The sequence below is a fragment of the Canis aureus genome, chromosome 5 (genome assembly GCF_053574225.1).
Source record: "Canis aureus isolate CA01 chromosome 5, VMU_Caureus_v.1.0, whole genome shotgun sequence".
In the NCBI taxonomy this organism is placed as follows: domain Eukaryota; kingdom Metazoa; phylum Chordata; class Mammalia; order Carnivora; family Canidae; genus Canis; species Canis aureus.
The window spans coordinates 38,368,591-38,389,009 of record NC_135615.1 but is presented as its reverse complement, the minus strand read 5'-3'; the positions used below and the strand labels follow the sequence as shown (position 1 = coordinate 38,389,009).

Here is a 20,419-nt window from a genome sequence, read left to right as displayed (position 1 = left end):
TGGGGTTTGTGATCATTAGCTTAAACAGACCAGAATTAGGAAGCCCAGCCCGGGGCCTCTGTCCAAAAGGATGCTGCCAGCCTTACAAAAGCAGAAACCTGAAATTCAGCCTCCTAAGAATCATTGCCATAAGCCCTGGGATCCTATAACTGAGCAGTCAAATGCATCTGAGATTAAAGCAAGTGGAAGCAAAAAATCGCCAAATGAAGACAAATGGAGTAAATATCCTGGGTGCTGTTCATTTAATTATTAAAAGTTTTATGGGACATAGTAAAGGGGGAAATCCAAGACATAAAACACTGCCCAACAAAAAGATCTAAACAGAAATTTCAGCAAAGAAAATGCTTCCATGGTCAATAAGCACATGAATATATGCTCAAATCATTAGTCAACAGGGAAATGAAAATTAAAACTAGGATTAACCACTTCACACCTACTAAAATGGCTGCAATAGAAATGACAGACAATAACAAGTACTGGTGATACACATGTAAAGCAATTGGAACCCTTGTACAAAGCTGATGGGAATTTAAAAAGAATGTTTCTGCTATGGAAAAGTTTGGCAGGTTTTTAAAAAATTAAACCTAAGTTTACCATACAACCTAGCAATTCTACTCCCACATAAGAAATAAGAAATGAAAACATACGTCCAAACAAAAACACGTACACAAATCTTCATTACAGCTTTGTTCATAAAAGCCAAAAATGAAAACCCAAATGTCCATCAAACAGTGAATGGATAAAGTATGATTTACAAAATGGAATACTCTTCAACAACAAAAATGAACAAACCACTGACACATGCTACAACATGGATCAATCTAAAAACATTATACTAACTGAAAGAAGCCAGATGCACATATAGTATGAGTCCATTCAGCATAAATTTTCATAGAAGACAAAACTATAGTTATAGGAAAAAGTAGATTAATGGTTGTCTGAGGCTTGTGGTAAAAATAGTGACAGAAGTGTCACTTTTTGGGGTGACAGAAATGTTTTAAAACTGGAATGGGGTGATAGTTGCATAATTCTGTAAACTAACTATAATGAATGAATTATACACTTAAAACTGGTGAATTTTCTAATTCAATAAAGCTTTTATAACAAAATTCCTCCAAAACATGCTGACCTGAAACAAACGGATATTTTAAAAGGAATGACCATAGGGGCATGTGGGTGGTATAGTCAGTTAAGCATCTGATTCTTGGTTTCAGCTCAGGTCGTGATCTCAAGGTCATGAGCTCAAGTTCCCCTTCGACTCCACACTCAACATGGAGTCTGCTTGAGAGTCTCTCTCCCTCTCTCTGCCCCTCCTGTTTGTGCTTGCTCGCTCACTCGCTCTCTAAAATAAATAACCATAAACATAATGTTCATGAGAAGCACTCATGATAAAGTGATAGGTCAATTCCAACTTTCAGTGATCATTCTGTGGGGAGGAAAAATGAAGAGGAGAATAAAAGCTTTTTATGGTTTTAAAGGAAAAAGAATAGTCCTTCCCAATGATAGCTGTTGGTAATCAAAGCCCAACAAATAAGATATTCAACCATAAAAAGGAATGAAATTCTGGCACATGCTACAACATGGATGAAGACATTATGTTAAATGAAACAAACCAGTCACTAAAGGACAATTATTCTATTACTCCACTAACATGAAGTACTCAGAGTAGTTGAGGTTACCAGGTACTTGAGGGAGGGGAGAATGAGGGTTATCATTTAATCGGTATAGAGTTTAAGTTAGAGATAATGAAAAAGTTCTGGAAAGCAACAGCACTGCTGGTTACACAACACTGTGAATGTACTGAATACCAAGGAAGTGTACACCTACAAAAGGTTAAATTCTGTGAATTCTGTGTTATGTGTATTTCACCAAAAAAAAGCAAAAAAAAAAAAAAAAAAAAACTCAACAATAAGGAAACTCAAATAACCCAATTTAAAAATGGGGCAAAAGACCTTAACAGACACCTCACCAAAGATGATACACAGCTGGCAAATATACATATGAGAAGATGCTCCCCATCAAGTTTTTAGGGAACCACAAATTTAAAAAACAATGAGATACCACTACATGCCTGTTATAATGGCTAAATCCAAAACACTGACACCTAATTCTGGTGAGGATATAGAGCAACAGGAACTCTCATCTTTTGTTCCTGGGAAGGCAAAATGGTACAACACTTTAGAAGACAGTTTAGCAGTTTCTTCTTTTTTTCTAAGATTTTATTTATTTGAGAGAGAGCACATGACACAGCAAGAGAGAGCATGAACGGAGGTGAGGGGCAAAGGGAGAGAGAGAAGCCAACTCCCTCCCAAGCAGAGAACCCTACGCAAGGGACTGGGGATGCCAGGATCAATCCCAGGACCCTGAGATCATGACCCAACCTAAAGGCAGAACCCTGAGATCATGACCCAACCTGAAGGCAGACTTTTAATGACTGTGCCACCCTGGTACCCCAGTTCAGCAGTTTCTTACAAAACTGAACATATCTTACCATATGATCCACCAGTTGTGCTCCCTGGTATTTACTCAAATGAGTTGAAAACCTAAGTCCACACATACACCTACAAACAAATGTATCCACTTTATCCATAACAGCCCAAATTCAGAAGCAACCAAGATGCCCTTCAATAAATAAATGGATACATTCATATGGTACATCCAGACAAAGGAATATTTGTCAGTAATAAAAAGAAATGACCAGTCAAGCTACAAGAAGACATGAAGGAATCTTGAATGCATATTGCTAAATGAAAGAAGCCAATCTGAAAAGGCTAACCACCCTATGATTCCTAGCACAGTATATCACATTTTGGAAAAGGCAAAACTGGGGAAACAGTAAAAAGTGCAGTGGTTGCCAAGAGTAGGGACACAGAAATGAGTAAGTGGAACATAGGGGATTTTTTAGGGCAGTGGAACAATTCTGTATAATACTACAATGGCCGATACACATTATTAAGCATTTATCAAAACCCAGAGTGAACCCTAATGTAAGCTATGGACTTTAGGTAACAACATTGTATCACTATTGCAACCAATACACCACACTAATGCAAAGCATCAATAATAGGAAAAATAGAGAAGAATAGGTGTGTAGGGCTATACTCTATACTTTCCACTCAATTGTTCTGTAAACCTAAAACTGCACTAAAAATAGTCTATTAATATAGTCTATTAATTTAAGAACCTTAAACCTCTGTCAGTAAATTGAGAACTATAGATTAGATGTAATTGATTCAACCCTAGAACAGAATGGATTAAAGTAGAGGAACTTTTTCTTTTTTTAGTATATGTGCTGCCGAAGTGAGCACGAGGAACTTTTTTTAAAGTCAATGTTATATAGGGGACCCCTGGGTGGCTCCGTGGTTTGGCGCCCGCCTTTGGCCCGGGGCGTGATCCTGTCGACCCGGGATCCAGTCCCACATCGGGCTACCTGCATGGAGCCTGCTTCTCCCTCTGCCTGTGTCTCTGCCTCTCTCACTCTCTCATGAATAAATAAATAAAATCTTTAAAAAAATAAAAAAATAAAGTCAATGTTATATAAAAACTACAATATCTTATTTGGATATTATTTACTATTATTTATATTTGCATGAGTAATATTCCAAATGTCAGTATCACAAATTACCACCATTTACAAATGATTAGGAAATGTCTTTTTTTTCCTCTTTTATCTGTAAGGTGCTAATAATGCAAAGCAAAGAAACTGGGAAAACCTTCTTTGTTACCCAATTCCATACCCATTTGCCCTATATTAGGATTTTGTAAGTAATATCATTACTCCTAAACAAAGCTGGCTGACAATGAACATCCTTTGGGAGACCATTTGAATGAAGGGCTCATCTTACTAAATGCAAAAAGCCTATGCCAAATCCTAAGAACTACAAAAGTGTGACATGATTTCAAGCATGCAACTCTTACATAAAATAATAAATTCAAAAAATAAAAAAAATAATAAAGCATGCAACTCTTGATGTTGATTTTTTTTTTCTTTTTCTTTTATTTATTTATTTATTTATTCGCTCGTTTTATTGAGCAAAGAGGATAAGTCATTTATCTTAGCAGATCAGACCGGGGAATAGGTTTCTGGCCTTCCTGTTTGATGGTTTATTACCCAGCTAAAAAAGAATCACTTCCAGTTTTAAAATAAATAAGTCATGGAAAGTATTGTACAGCATATTGATGATAGTTAATAATAACATAGCATACGTTTAAAATTTGCTGAGAGTAGCTCTTAAAAGTTCTCACCACAAGAAAAAAAAAAAATTCTAACTGTATGGGGTCACATGTTAACTAGATGTATGGTGGTGATCTCTTACAACATATACAAATACAGAATCACCAGAAACTAATATAAAGTTATATGTCAATTATACCTCAACTTAAATTTTTTAATTAAAAAAAAAGAAAGCGATGCTATAAAAGTACACATATTTTAATTTTTTTTTAAATCACTGATAATCACTCAGCACTTCCCAAAGAAAAACTCTATTGTTATAAAAGGCAAGAGATAGTCAGACACCCTCATTTTTTTGTTCTTTAATCCTATGATGGAGAGAAACACAAAACTCCAAAGTACAATACAAAACACGAGCTATTCTTTGCCACCCAGGTCTCAAGTTCTGAAAAACCACTAGAATAATATTTTCACTTAATCTAGCACCTGCTGCATGCTTCTCCTTTTTAGGGCTTAGATCCATGAAGAATTTGCATCTTCAGTACCACTATGATAACTGAAGGTAAAAAAGGTTCATGTTCAAGAGAAAGCCCTCAAGTCTATTGCCAGGTTCAAAACCTACACAACTTCTTAGCTTTGGACCTTAGAAAAGTTATCCAACTCCAAAACACAGAAAAATAAGAGTATTCATCTCACAGGACAGCAGTAAGGACTAATGAGACCATGTAGACACTTAGCATAGGGCCAGATACTTGGTAAGTGCTCAATAACCAAAAGCACATCATCTCCAAAAAGTCTCATGAATACTAAGGCTCAACTACAGAAATATAAATACACTGACCTCATTTTTTTTTTGGGGGGGGGGGGCAGTGTCACCCAACAGGATAAAACCCCAGAGTCAGGGCTTTATGGGATATCACACAACTTGCCCAACTTGACTGAAAGGTCAGAGAGGAAAGGGGCTAGATTCTTAGTTTTATCTTGGTCTCCTCTGTATCCATCCACAGTACCATGGACTAAAACTAATCCACTCCCCACTCATGGGTTTGAAACACAAAATACCCAGGTTTCTCCCAGCTCCAGGACATGGTTCCATCTTTGGGATCTCACCCCTACATAAACCCCCCTGAAGAGCAGCTTATAGATTCAAAGTTCCCCCACCTGAAATTCCAATGAAAAACTCTGTACCTAAAGTTGGTCACCACCACCCAGGAGGAAACTATTAAAATTGTACCTGTGATGTTTGGAATAGGCAAATTTATTGCCTGAAAATACATCAGTGATTGACAAGGGCTGGGGACAGAGGTAGGGAGGAGCTGGGAGAAAATGGAGAATGATTGATGCCCAATGGGAATCAGATTTCTTTTGGGGTGATGGAAATGTTCTAAGATTGACTGTAGGGATGACTGTACAATTCTGCGAATGTACTAAAAACCTCTGAATTGGATTCTCTAAGTGGGTGAACTATATGGTAGGGTGAATTATACCTTTAAAGAGTTGATATTTTTAAATTTTGAATTTTTGCCCTACCTTAGACTATCAGAATAAGGGTATTCATTCTATCTGAGAAAGCAGAAGCCAAATTTACAGCAACAAGTCCAAAAGCCAACTCTCAAGATGGAAAGAAACAGTTCCTGAAAACCCATACCACCCCTCAAAACCAACGGCCTAATTCACTTTCATTTCTATGAACCCACATTTGGTTTGTCACTGGGTCCATGAGACCAGCCATAAAGTCCATTCCTGCAAGGCAGGAGAGTCAAGACGCACCCAGCCTAGCCACTGAGGGGGCATGTTAATCTAGCAAGAAGACTGAAAATTCAAGTTACCAAAACGTTATTTGGAATAGAAAGTATGTTGGGAAACTTACTCTTTTTTCTTTTTTTTTTTTTTTTTAACTTGTGGAACTTTTTTTGGCATAACATTATACAAATAGGATTACCAGGATTCTTCCCACCAGAGGTTAACACATACACAACTGTGTAAATTACGAAGAAGGCATAAGCCTAACTCCCTGCACCCAAACCAAAAACTGTACCTCTGCTCTTACTTTTGCTCTGAGTCTTGACAACCTTGAAAGCTGGCAGATGATTATAGCTACCAACAAGTGAGTAGTGCTATGCACCAGGCTCCAAGCTAAGTGTTTTCTTTACAAGGACTGATTCATTAAGTCCTCACAACACTAGAAAGTCAGGGTGGCTACTACCTGGAGGGACTCAGGCTCAGTGACTTGTCCTAAGTCTACCAGTAAGTGGTGGGTTTAAGATTCAAACCCAGGAAATGTTAAAACTTAATTCTACAAGTCTGAACTTCATCTCCAACTTCTATCATCTCTACAGAAAAACAGAAAGTCTTGAACACACAAAATCCTCCCGAATGAAACACTGAATCACCAGGGCAAGGAATGAGTTCTGGGCATATGACAGCCACAGAAAAGACCTGAACAAATCAGGAAAGAGAAAACTGACAGCGTTACCAACGTAGGTTGCAAATCTTTTATCATTTATCTTCTATGTATCCAGACCAGAGGCTTGGGCTTCCAAGGTAAAACTTCATAGGGGGTTATTTATCAGATTCTCAAGGGGACTCAAGAGACAACTGACCTAGACAATAGTTTTGCTTCAAGTTTAAGTGCATAGGCTTTGGAATCAGATAGCTCTGGTTCAAATATACTTAACCACTTTGTTACTTTAAGCAGGTTACTGACCTCTCTGATCGATCTTCAGTTTCTTCAAGCACAAAATGAAAGCAATAATAACAATGATCAAGGTGAACTTTGGTAATCCCAAAAGGCTAGTTTTACTGCCTCAGATTATCACACGGAGGAAATCTAAACCCAAAGGTCTATGAATACTAATTATAAAATAAAGCCATAAAATTTTATAGCTCAAAGAGACTGTAAATTATCTAAACCAGGGTATTTTACATAATTATGTATTTATTTCGTGTAATTAGTTTTAAAAACACTGGCTTTACATTTTCAGTAATGAAAAGGATGAACAGAAGAAAAATAATACACAAATACTAAGACAGTAATACACACTGTAGCAAGCACCTAATGATAATGGAATGCCTGAAATCTGGGAAAGAGTGATCAACTCCACTCTTTCCACTGAAGAGGTCACACATGATCTACTCAGGTAATAGTAGCTGTCAGAGTATTGTTAATACATACAACTAGATATAAACAGATTAGAACATTTAGTTCCTTACTAATCTTTCCCCCAAGTTACAGGGCTGCTCCATTCCATTAGACAACTTAAATAATTCTTAAGCCCTATCACTGCATTATTTCCCCCCACCCAAGGAATTCTTAGCCCTATCCAAAAAAAAAAAAAAAAAAAAAAAAATAGTAGCAGGCAAATAAATTCCCAGTCACACAAATGTACCCTACTCATACTCAAGACAGATATACAAATGCAGTTCCAAATTCTAGCAGGCTTGGTCCAGGGGGTCCACTCTGGGTAAGCAGGATGAGAGAGGATTAAGAGCTCTGTGTTAGCAGGAACTCCGACTCTGGCTCAGACCATGCAGGGGTGCAAGATTAGGTCCCACTGCTGGAGCTGTGTGGCTCTGGACTAGTGACTTCATCAAGCCTGTGTGTAAAATGAATAACATGAGATAATTCACCGGCAAGGAGTCAGTCTCTGTTGCCAAAGGGGCAACACAATAATCACTGCTACATCATCAGGACCCAGGGCAGCAGTACCTACACACAGCAGGCACTCCATATGTTTGCTGAATAAAGCAGAAGGCCAATTAAAGCCAGAATGAGACTGAATCAAAACTCGTGGGCCCAGTCTATGAGTGGGCTCCTAACTTTCTCCAAACCAGGGGTGGAGTGTTTCCTGAATCAAAGATGGTCAGTGGGAAAGGAAGAGTTATTGGTAGGCCTCAGATCATCAGAGACCCTGCCTCTGAGGAACCTCATCACACCACAATTTTATGTTTATTTCACCCCAAAAGATTGGCAATTGCTGTCCCGGGTTCCGTTATCTCCCTCTACATTTTTAGAAGCAACAGGATCACAAAATGACATCTCAGGCAATTGACTTCCAGAAATTCCCTTTCAAGAGGCCTGGGAACAATTTTCAGAGATAGCACTCCACTCAGCCAATGCAACCTGGCCTAGCTGAAAGGTAGCACCTATGAAGAAATCCATCCCACAGACGGGAAAGTAAAGTCAAAGACAGTTCCACTATCTTCCTTCATGTTATTCCTGACTCAAAAAACTAAAAGATGGACGGAGCTATTTTTAAAGGGGGGAGATTGAAAAAGCACCAAGATCGACCTCACGATCCAAGGAGCTCATCCCTAGAACACTTTCGTTTGGCCGGGAGAAACTCTCTGGCTCTGCAAAGGTCAAGGGAAAAATCATACACAGAATGCAAATCTCATTTCTCCCCTACCAAGAGGAAATAAGTAAAAAATGGGTTTTACGAAGGGCTCCGGAATCCTTAAGGACGAGTTTTAACTTCAGCTCTCCGAGTGAGGCCGGAGGACATTCCCTCAAAACCTTTGAGTTTTCAAGGATAAAGGGAGAGGCTTAAAAAAAAAAGAGAGAGAGAGAGAGAGCGAGGGAGCGGGAGAGAGTCAGGATATGTTCGTTCTATTTTTAAACCCCCGCCCACAGTTTAGAGTAAAGGAACACTCTGATGCTGTCCTCCCACCCCTGTCACCTTCTGCTGAGCACAAGCATCAGAACCTGCACGCGTTCACCGCCCGGGGTCACTGGCCGCGATCGCTCCCCAGAAGCGCGAGCTCCCAGCCGCGGCGCCCGGCCCTTTCCTGGCAGCGCCCGCGCCTTTCGCAGAACCCGGCGGCCCGGGCAGCCCGGCGCGCACGGAGCGGGGCGGTCCCCAGCCGCCCTCCGCCGGGGCACGTTCCGCTTCCCCGGCCGGGCGCCCCGGGGTGAGCAAGCGTTCCCCAAGGGAGCCGAGCCGGAGCGGCGGGCGCGAGGGGGCTTCCCAACGCGGTGCGCGGCGCGCCAGGCACGGGCGTCCCACTCCCGGGACACCTGTGCGCCGCGCACAGCCAGCCGCGGGGCCCCGGAGCGCCGCCCGCCCTCGGCCCCCGCCCGCCAGCCCCGAACGCCAGCGGGGGGCTCCGGGGCGCCCGCCTCGGCGACCGCTGCTCGCTCGCCCCCGCCCGGCCCCGGCGCGCCCGCCGGCAGCGTGCACGGCCGTCGCCCGGGACCCCGCCGCCCGACGGCCCTCCCGCCTCAGGGTCGCGTCCCCGCCGGGCTCGGGACACTCACTCTTGAGCGCGCCGATGAGGGACTTCCCGTCCTTGATGAGCTCCTTGATGAATTTGTTGGTCTTGTCCAGCTCCGCTTCGTGCGACTTGAGCGTCTCTCGGAAGTGCGGGCTGTCGAGGCAGCAGTCGCTGAATTCCAGCGCGGGGAGCCCCATCGCGCCCGCGTCGCCCAGCCGGGGGGCGCGCCTGCCCCAGCGCCCGGGAGGCCCGCAGCCCCGAGCACGCACGCGGCGGGACCGCGGCCGGGACCCCGGACGCCCGCCGGCTCCACAGGTGTGGCCCCGGCTCGCCCTCCGCGCGGTGTCCGCCGGCGCGCACGGCTGCCGACCCGCGCGGGGTCCCGGCCGAGGGGCGGCTGCTCCGGCGGCGCGCCACGGAGCGGCTGGCGGGCAGGAAGCGCGGCCACCGACCCGCGGCGGCGCCGGGAAGCGAGCGAGCAGGCGGGCGAGCGCGGCGGCCGCCTCCCCGCCTCCTTCGCCCGATCGCTCGCCAGCGGCCTCGAGCGCCCTCTCACAGCAGCCTCGGCCGCCCCGCCGGCGTCCGGGCCGCTCGAACCTGCTAGCGATGACCTAATCCCAGGCGGACCAATCAGCACGCCCGCCTCAGCCCGACCCCCCTGCCTCCCGGGGACACCCGGCCCTTCCGCGGCCTTGACCCAATCAGCGGGGTGCGGAGGCGGGGCCTGGGCCGGGGGGGCGGGCCCACGCCACCGCCCAGGTCCGCAACACAGGCTCCGCCCCCTCCCGCCCGCGCGGTGTTGCAGACCCGGTGCGGGAGGGGTGATCGCTGCGAGGCGCCGACGCTCCCCACTCCGGGTCTTGCGGACCTGCTGCGGCCGGGACCCGAACCCGAGGTGCTGCTTCCGCAGGTCTGGGAAGCGGAGGACCCTCAATGTGCCTAGCATGAAACGGGGCTGCAGTTCCCCCTGAACCCGCCCTGCAGGGCTGGGCAATCGAGCTTTCACTCGAGATGCAGCTCCCGAGCCCGGGAGAACCTCGAGCGCAGCGAACCACCATGTCCACCCTTTTCACCCGCTCCGTATTCCAGCCAAGCAGAAAATGTTTGTATTTTTAAATTACCAGTTCTTCTTGCCCGCAATCTTCCCGCCCCCTCATGGCCACTCCTGCTCAAAACCCGCCCACGGATGCTCCCCGGCCAAAGGCTCTAACATCCTTACGAGAATTTCAGCTGCCTGTTGTTTTCCTGTTGGGCATCTAGCACAATTTTACATAATTACCTCCTGCCTGTCGTCCTTTGATACCCTGTGAGCTTCACGAGGGCACAGACCACTGCAGTTTTCTTGTGCGCTGCTGCATTCCTGCTACCTAGGCCAGTGGCTTGCATACGGTAACGGATACTGAGAGCTTACCGTGTGCTACATGTGCCATTCGTGCTCCGGTGACTGACAAATGTGGACTAAATTAAATCTTTCCCCCCCTCCCACCCCCAGTGCGCTGCCCTGTCCTCTGTTCCACTACTGGAATTCATTCAGGCAGCTCACTTAACTGCACTGGTCAGGCTGGATCCCACAGTATCTAGTGCTAAATTGGGAACTCCTAGAGCATAGGGACTGTCCCTGAAATAAATTTTTGTGTGTCCAGGAGCTAGGAGCCTTTCAGTTAAGGGTTTTTTGTTTGTTTTTGGTTTTGGTTTGTTCTTTTTTTTTTTTTTTAATAGATCTGCTATGTGCAGGCATTAAACTAGATGCTACCCATACTAAGATGAATAGCACAGAATGGACTTAATTGCTGCTAGTGGATGGGAGAGACAGGAGAAGAGCATTAGGGCTGCCTGGTGAGACAGGAGAAGGCCTGGGTGCTTAAAAACATGGGGAAAAGGTTGCCAACTCTGGGGCCAGAAGAGGCATCTACGTTGAGAAATCAATTGCCTGGTTTATTGAATACATAAATGAATGAGTGAGTATGATCTGTTTGCTGCTGTATCTACAAATTTAGACTTGAGAGCAGGCCCGAACAGCTGTGGGACAGATAATTAAAATCCTGAAAATAGTTGCTCCTCAGTTGCCAAGAATGAGAAAGATCTGCTTAATACCGTATCTTGAGCACTTAAAAGGTAGGTTCTCTATTGATACATAACAAATCACACCAAAACTTAATATTCTAAAACAACAACAATCTTTTTATATTCTCTCCTGGTCTCTGTGGAAGAGCTTAACTCGGTAGTTCCAGCTTAGGAGTCTCTCCTGTGTTCCAGTCAGACAGTGACAGGTGCTGGAGCAGGGGTGGTTAGCTGAGCATCTCCCTCTTCTTGGGTGGGCCCAAGGCTTCTCTGCTGTGTGCCCTACTTTGGGCTTCCTCCTTGCATGGCAGCTTCAGGATTCTACTGTGAATGCCCCATCTCACAAGGCAAAAGCTGTACCACCTCTTATGGCCTAACCTTAGAAGTCACAAATTTCTAGCTAATTTCTTCATTAGCTACAAGCAAGTCACAATCCCACGCAGATGCAAAGAGAAGGGAATTAGACTGTACCTCTAGGTGGGGAAGTGACAAGAACGGGAGATACTGTTGCAGCCATGTCTGGAAAAAACTAAAAAAACAGTGGGCCTGGCACATGATACTCAATCAGTGTTAAATGAATGAAACAAACTGGGGGTGTGGGGGCACAATGATTCATATTCTTCCATTGCAGAATATTGGGGCAATTGTGTATAAAGTAAAATAAATGTATTAATAATAACATTGGCTATCATCTGTGCCAGACATAAAGTAGAGCTAAATTATTTACATGCATTTAATCCCTACCAGGTAATATTGGTACCATGATAATACCCACTTTTCAAATGAGAAATTGAGGCCCATAATTGGAACTTAAGCCAGGTTACTTAGCTAAGAAGTGTGTGCGATACATACATATATGCCCATTTACAAATATGTGTGGATAACATCTCATTTCTTATTAATTTAACCCAGAATTTCCATAAACACTTCCCACACTTCAGGCAATACTATCAGAAAAAGAGAATCCGAATGCAGTAGTATCAAGGACAGAAACTGGCACATGGAAGGTGCAGTTATCTCTCACATCCTCGAAAATAAACTCCATGAGGTAGAGGTTTTGTGTTGTCTGCTGCTACAGCCCCAGCTCTTAGAACAGCAACAGGTACTTAAGAGGTGCACAATGCCAACAGGAGGGACTCAAGTTTAATAAGGAAGAAACAGCAACTCATGTGACAACATAGCTATGAATGCAGATAAAACAAAAATCACTTTCAAACAAAATAGAGAAATAATTTAGGCCAAATAATTTGACCCAATATCCTTGGAATATGTCTCAATTCCTTCAAATTAGTCAAACACTAAATCTAAATAGTTCTACTTTCAGTAATACAATATACATTGTAAATCCGTATTATCTCTGACTTCAGTTGTCCAGTTAATTTTACATCTGCCACACAATGACCTTCCATTTGTAGAAAACTGGAAAGCATTCTCATTTCTCATAATGCTATCTCTGACCCACATACGTAGAGGTGAGCATGGTTCCTGAACACAAACTGAAGAACAGGGCTGGTCCATGATGAAGGTTCTTAGGCCCTCATGTAACTAAGGACCAGAAATAGATGTAGCCTCAGGAGACTTGGATGATGATGTGAGCACCAGATTTCTCTCTCCGCCCCACAAGCTGACCTTCCTCTATGGTGCTCTCTGCTCCTCCAAACTTATATCCAGCAATATTAGCAGTAACAGAGGTGTTTTCTCCCCAAGAATTACAGCAGAAATTACAAGACTGAAGCCAGAGGTTAAATAGCCCTGCTCCTAAAACATCAACCACTGGGGAGGAGTTGTTTCCCCCAAAGGACAAACTCCTGTTGACAGGAAAAGAGGGAATTAATGCTAAATAGGCAGAAGCAATAATAAACAGTATGTCTGACCAGTTAGTTCCCCAACGCTCTCAAAATGAATGCTCCTTCTGCTATATTTCCATGGTTTTGTAATTCTAGTTAGCACATACTCTTTCTTTTTTATAGTCAATACCATATGATGCTTTACACAGTGACTTCGCCTTTGTATTATTACTGGATAAGGCATCCGTTTTCCATTTTTAAAATGACAATTTGGGGATGATGTTGTAAATATATTCTATATCACAATCGTGGTGATGGTTACACAGGTTTCAACATTAGTCAAAATTTATGGGTGCATCTTATTGTGTCTAAGTTACAGCTCAATAAAGTTGCTTTTAAGAAGTAATAATGATGGTAGTGATAGTAATGATATTTATTGAGCTTTATCTCTGTAGTAGGATCTGTGCTAAGTTCTTTATTACATTTCCAGCCTTTACTAAAATTTGGGAAATAGGTACTGTTACCATCCCTATTTTGCGGATAAAGTAACTAAGGATTAGAGAAGTAAGGTGCCTAAGGTTAGCAGTAGAATTGAGCTAAGAATTCAAATCTATTTGTCTTAAATAACTATCTGCCTATACGATATCTATAAGAAAGAGATTTTATATATCTAAAAAATTAATAATAATAGCCAAGCCTAAAATTGGAATAAGATCACCCATGAATGGGGATGCCGGGGTGGCTCAGTGGTTGAGCATCTGCCTTCAGCTTGGTCGTGATCCCAGAGTCCTGGGATCAAGTCCCACATTGGTGTTTCTGTGAGGAGCCTGCTTATCCTTCTGCCTATGTCTCTGCCTCTCTCTCTGTGTCTCTCATGAATAAATAAATTTTATTAAAAAAAAAAAAAGATAACCCATGAATGAAAGAGGAGGTATCTCACCCTGAAATGTATGTTTTTTTTCCAGGACCATTTGCTGGTATGCCCCCAATGTATCAGTAACTATACAAGCCTCTAATAAGTTTTGGCTTTAAATCCAATGCCCTAAAGTAATAATAATAATAAATAATAAATAATAAATAAATAATAAATAAATAAATAAATAAATAAATCCAACGCCCTACCATTAGTGTAAAAGCAACTGACTGAAAGACATGAAATCCTCATTTTCCTTGAAAGAAGAAAGAGTAATCTATCCCTCCAAATCCAATGGTTTGTGGTCCTGTGGGGGAGGTGGCAGCACTTAATTAACATTCCTTGGCTCAAGAAATTAATGAAATTCATATTACTTGTAGTATACAGGTCTGTTTTATATGTTATCCACATTTTTCATCCCTGCTACTTTTTAATTTAATGTCCTTTCCTTACTCATTTGTTGAGAAAGTACCTACATATATCATTTACTGCATACCAGATACTCTCCTAAACATTTTACAAAAAATAGTTCAATTAATGTCTTCAGAACCCCATTATCATCTTATCTCCATTTTGTAGTGAGGAAACTGAAAATGACAAACCTAAAGTCATAATCACTGAGCAGCAGAGCTGAGATTCTTTTTTTTTTTTTTTTTTTAGAGCTGAGATTCTAACCCCAGACTAGCCTAATTCCAGACTTAGGCTATGTTACTAATAGAACCCCAAGTGCGCAGCTAAAGAATTCAGTTCTGGGATCCCTGGGTGGCACAGCGGTTTGGCGCCCGCCTTTGGCCCAGGGCGCGATCCTGGAGACCCGGGATCGAATCCCACGTGGGGCTCCCGGTGTATGGAGCCTGCTTCTCCCTCTCCCTCTGCCTGTGTCTCTGCCTCTCTCACTCTTTCTCTCTGTGTGTGACTATCATAAATAAATAAAAATTAAAAAAAAAAGAATTCAGTTCCTCAGATTTCTATACAGCTACTGCTGGCCATGTGGCATTTTTCTGGCCATTAAGCTATAACTAGAAATCTATTGGGTGGGCCTCCAGGATCACACCCCGGGGCTTAAGGCGGCGCTAAACCGCTGAGCCACCTGGGCTGCCCAAGATTTTGTTTTTTTGATAAGGGGACAGCTGGCACACACTTTTTGCCCACCTTCCCTCCCTATTCTTTTCATCTAGAATATGGGTGTAATGCATCAAGGAGCAGCATTCATCTTGCAACCATGAGGATGAATGCCACATGCCAGGTGCCTTGGTGATATCTGTGAGCCACAACACCCAGCCCTAGAATGCCCACCTACCAACTACTCATCACATGAAGGGGAAAAAAACAAGCTATGTAGGCCCTATTAATGGAGTTTTCTGTTACTCAAAGCCAGATAGAACCCTAAATGATATGATGATCTAATCACAAAATCTATTGTTTCACCTCCTCTTGAATTCTGGTCATCCACATTAATACATGGTTTTTAGGGAGTTTCCAAAATGGAAAATCATTAGTTTTAAGGATGGTTTCCTAAACATTTAAAGATAATATCTACATTTACAGGAATGTATACTAAATGAAGAAAGATATTTAAGAAAAATGATAATCCATCAATCAAAATAAGTTTGTTCAAAACTGAGCTGAAACCAGAAAACTGTCAAAGACCATTTCAATTACAGACCGAGGATGATCTGGGTCAGTGAAAATAACTGGTCTATTTATCCTAATTGTTGCTGCTAAAATGACCAAGTAAATTAGCTTACTTCAGTAAAGTAACCTATACTCCACACACAAGCAGTCCTGTGCACCTTGCTCTCTTTCTTGCCTCCAGATCCTTCATGTACATTTGTATAAGCTTGAAATGCACATTAGCATGTTAGAGGTCCTGAGAGGTCCTGCAGTAAAAAAAAATCCTGTGGGATTGTTGTAACCCTGTATTTCTCATTTTCCCTTGAGCACAGAATCCTGTTTTTCCCCACTCTGTCCCCCATGCTCTATGAGATGCACTTAGGAAATGAACAATATCATAGACACCAAGAATAGGGACACAGAAGAGAAAGGGGTCATTGCTGGTCTTTTAGTTGCTATTTCAGTTGTTGCAAAATAGAAAATCTGTCATTGGGAATTAAAAACTTTCTAAAGTAACTGGAAAATGATCACTATCCAACCTCAAATCCTTATTAATGGGTAAGTTTTCTCCTCTGGGGATCCATGCTCCTTAGATGACTCTAGTTTTGAAGAGATGCTGTGATTTTTAGTGGGTGTCTATGGAAGGTGGCACTTGTGGGGTAGCGGAGGGCAGTATTTCCGTAGAGAAATTATTCTTGCCATCACTTCCTTCTAAGGAGAAGCCAGTATGAAACATCAGTACTAAAATGGGTTATCTTGCATCTAAATGCAGGGCAAAGAGGATATAATATCTGTGAGATCTACACGAGTAGAAGTTGGCAGATTTATTTTATTTACTTCCACTTCCCTTTCTAGTTCATTTCTGGAATTTCCCATAACTACATTTGTATTACCCAGCACTGTCTGCAGAAAAATTTGACTTCTAAAATTAGTGGCTGTAATACTCTCAAGCTGAAGAGTTGCACCACTAAAACACTAACATTTTCCAATTTAAAAACTAGATATTTCCTAAGTTTGTTTCGCCTGCAAAGTGACAATGCCAACCAAGCCCTGTGCTCCCAAAACTGATCTGATGACCTTTGCCAGCCCAAGAAGAAGTTTTCTCTGATCCATCAGGAAATGAGAAAAACAGTGAGGATGCAATGAGTTTTCCATAACATGCATTCCATTTGAGGCAGTGCTTTTTGAGATTATGTTCTTCCTACAAATTTGGTATTAATACACTAATTTTTTTGTATTAACATACATACTCTTTTTCTTAAAGTAAATGATGATAAGCGAAGGTAGTAGCTGTATTTAAAAAATCCTTTGGCATAATTTAACTTTGGAAGTCCTGTGTCCCTCCAACTTTGTTTCTTGTTTGTTTTGTTTTGTTTTGTTTTGTTTTTAAGTAATCTCTACACCCAATGTAGGGCTCAAACTCATGACCCCAAGATCAAGAGTAGCACACTCCACTAACTCAGCTGGCCAGGCTCCCTGTTTGTTTTTTATTTGAGTTTAGACATGGCTCCTTGAGCCCAGGGAACTTGTGCGTCTTGTTCGATACTATGTCCCTGTGACCTGTAGAATGCCTAGCAGCAGTGGGCAATCAGTACAGTGTCCCAGATGTTAAAAGATAAACTGAGGTACATTAAGCTTTTTGAGAGTTTATCTGAGCAAACTTCAATCTAAATAAGCAGCACCAAACAGAATGATTGGGAGTGCTGCATTGAAAGGACCTAAGGGCAAAGTTTTTATAGAGAAGACTTGGAAGCAAAGCCATTATTTGGTTATAGCTTAAGTGGTTGCTAATGTGGGAAAGCCTGGGCGGCTGTTTGTGATTGGTCATTCTTCAGTTTCATTTTTCTCGGATTCAAGAGCATTGAGTCCTGCTTAGATTTTGGTTTGCTTACTAGGCTATCAAGGCATTAGAACAACCTCAGTTGGCCTCCTTGCTTTGTTATTTCAACACTAACCCGAAGATCAGCAGACTTTTTCTAGAAAGGGTTTCCAGGCTTTCTGGACCGTTCAGGCTCTGTTGCACTTCTTCAACCCTGATGTTGTGCCAGGAAACCAGCCATAGACAATACATAAATGAATGAATATGGTGGCTGTGTTCCAAAAAGCTTTATGGACCCTGAAATCTCAATTTCATGTAATTTTCAGGTGTCACAAACTATTCTTTTAATTTTCTTTTCCAGCCATTTAAAAATATAATACCCAATCTTAGTTAATAAGCCATACAAAAACAAGTAGTAGGCTAGATTTGGCCCACAAGCCATAGCTTGCTGACCCCAGACTAACCAAATGAAAGAAAGGAAAAGCAATTCAAAACTATTTCTTTAGCCTATTGTTAGTGATGAGTATTATAAATGACAGTGAGGAAACATTTTGCAACTAAAAAGGATCAGGTAATATATTCATGAGTATAAAAAATAGTAGATATACGTACTAAATTGATTTAAAAGATTCAATTTCCTACTGTTTCCCAAAGAGAACAAATGAGGAGGAGTCCCACGGAACACCAACCACCTTTGAACTGGGCTATTCATGGACTCACAGAACCATGTAGTTTTAGACCTAACAGAGATTATGGAAAATCTCCAATTCAATCACATTGTCTTAAACACAAGGAAACTGAATACCAGGGAAGAAAGATACTTCCTCAAGGTCACTTATTTAAAGAATGAAAATAATCTAATAAGGAAAGAACCCTTCTGAAGGCAGAATAAAAAATAAAGTTGTATGATGAAAAAAGCATCAGTTTCCATCCATAGGTTCAAATACCAGATTTGATGCAATGACTTTGAATCTCGAGCAAGTTACTTAACTATCTAAGTTTCAACGCCTTCATCTTTAGAAGACTGACAATAAGTAATTATCACAGAGAGTTATAGTTAGGAACCAGTGAAGTAATATACCTAGTACTTGGCAGGTGTAATAAATGTTCAATAAATTATAACTTGTATTACTATTATATGAACTTTTTAAAACCTCAGAATGTACCATGCTTGCTAAAAACATCTTGAAATTATATTTTAAAGTGAGCTAAGGGAGTTTTAGTGGCTCAGTGGCTCAGTGGTTGAGCATCTGCTTTTGGCTCAGGGCATGATCCTGGGGTCCTGGGATGGAGCCCCACATCAGGCTCCCCACAGGGAGTCTGCTTCTCCATCTGCCTTTGTCTCTGCTTCTCTCTCTGGTCTCTCATGAATAAATAAATAAAATCTTTTTTTAAAATCTTAAAAAAAATAAAGTGAGCTAAGAAATGAAAGCCAAATATTTGATGTTTTAACAAAAAATATTTTTATCTTTATTAGTTGAAATATTTCCTTGAATTTCTATTTATAGCCTTCCTGAAAGACAATAAGTGCTTGTTTTAAAACTGAAATCACAAAGTAATCTCACTTTTACTTTAGGATGGAGGGGGTTTTTTGTTTCTTTTTTAGCATGGAATTTGATTAACAGGTCACTGAAACACCCCAAAGATCATTCAACTATGAGAAGCCCTACCCTTGTGAATCTGTATTTAAATTTCTTTTTTTTTCTTTTTTTTTTTAATACTTTTTATTCATTCATGAGACACAGAGAGAGAGGCAGAGACACAGGCAGAGGGAGAAACAGGCAGAGGGAGAAGCAGGCTTCATGCAGGGAGCCCGACATGGGACTCGATCCTGGTTTCCAGGATCACGCCCTGGGCTGAAGATGGTGCTAACCCGCTGAGCCACTCAGGCTGCCCCTGTATTTAAATTTCTTAGCTAAGAATAATTTGGTGAAGATGAAGGATGCAGGGATGCCTGGGTGACTCAGCAGCTGAACGCCAGCCTTCGGTCCAGGGCATGATCCTGGAGTCCTGGGATCAAGTCCACATAGGGCTCCCTGCAGGAGCCTGTTCTCCTTCTGCCTGGTCTCTGTGTCTCTCATGAATAAATAAAATCTTAAAAAAAAAAAAAAAAAGATAAAACATGCAGTAGTTAAAAGACATAGTTAAGAATGCTCTCATGTCATCCTTTTTTTTTTTTTTTTTTTTTTTACCTGTATTTATTTAAGTAGTCTCTATGTATAACGTGGGGCTCGAACTCATGAACTGGAGATCAAGAATCGCACGCTCCCCCTACCAAGCCAGCCAGGCACCCTTCATCTTTTATAAAATAATGCCAAAAGCAACATCTCAAGCATTAAACAGACATGAGTTTTAACCACAGCTCTGCTGCTTGCTGGCTGTATGACCACAGTTAATCTCTCTAAGTCTCAGGCATTTTAAGTATAAAATGAGAATGACAATGGCACCTACCTCACAGGGCTGTTGTAAAAATTAAATGGTAGCATGCACATAAAACGCTTACATAGACCAATGTCTGCACTATATTAATGTTCAAAAACAAGTAAAGCAGTAACTAAGTAAATAAAGCTAAATAAAGCAGTAACTGGCCACGTTGTTGGAAGATGAACTCAAATAAATTCCATTTTTATGATCTTTTGTCTCTTCTGGTGGATATGAGATGAAACTGTGAAAAAACTGATTTTTCAGAGTTACAGTGTAAACCGGAATGGGAATGGTGCTTGAAGCTAGAACTGGTTATAGGTTTTCTCCATTGTTCCACTAAACCAGAAGGAAACCAAGAGCCTTAGGGGTTTCTAGGAACTAGGAACACAGGTTCACTTCAGGACTCTAAAAAA

General features: G+C 41.8%; 2 protein-coding genes across 16 annotated transcripts in view; both read right to left on the bottom strand.

Moving 5' to 3' along the window:
- ARHGAP26 (Rho GTPase activating protein 26) overlaps nucleotides 1–9,668 on the bottom strand; it is a 419,433-nt gene extending 409,765 nt beyond the window's left edge. For 4 of the 14 annotated variants that reach the window (XR_013379692.1, XR_013379693.1, XM_077897671.1 and 1 more), the window contains exon 1: nucleotides 9,432–9,662. Coding sequence is in view for 12 of the 14 variants with exons in the window: in XM_077897671.1 (XP_077753797.1) it covers nucleotides 9,432–9,585 (154 nt within the window). In the remaining 2 variants the exon portion in view is untranslated. Of the gene's footprint in view, nucleotides 1–9,431 lie in introns of all 14 variants that reach the window. The other 10 variants (XM_077897669.1, XM_077897674.1, XM_077897677.1 and 7 more) reach the window with 4 other exon arrangements.
- Nucleotides 9,669–12,576: 2,908 nt separating this feature from the next.
- The window catches only part of LOC144314033 (uncharacterized), a 287,113-nt gene continuing 279,270 nt past the window's right edge, over nucleotides 12,577–20,419 (bottom strand). For both annotated transcript variants that reach the window (XM_077897651.1, XM_077897660.1), the window contains one exon: nucleotides 12,577–20,411. The gene's annotated coding sequence lies outside the window, so the exon portion shown is untranslated. The remainder of the gene's footprint in view (nucleotides 20,412–20,419) is intronic.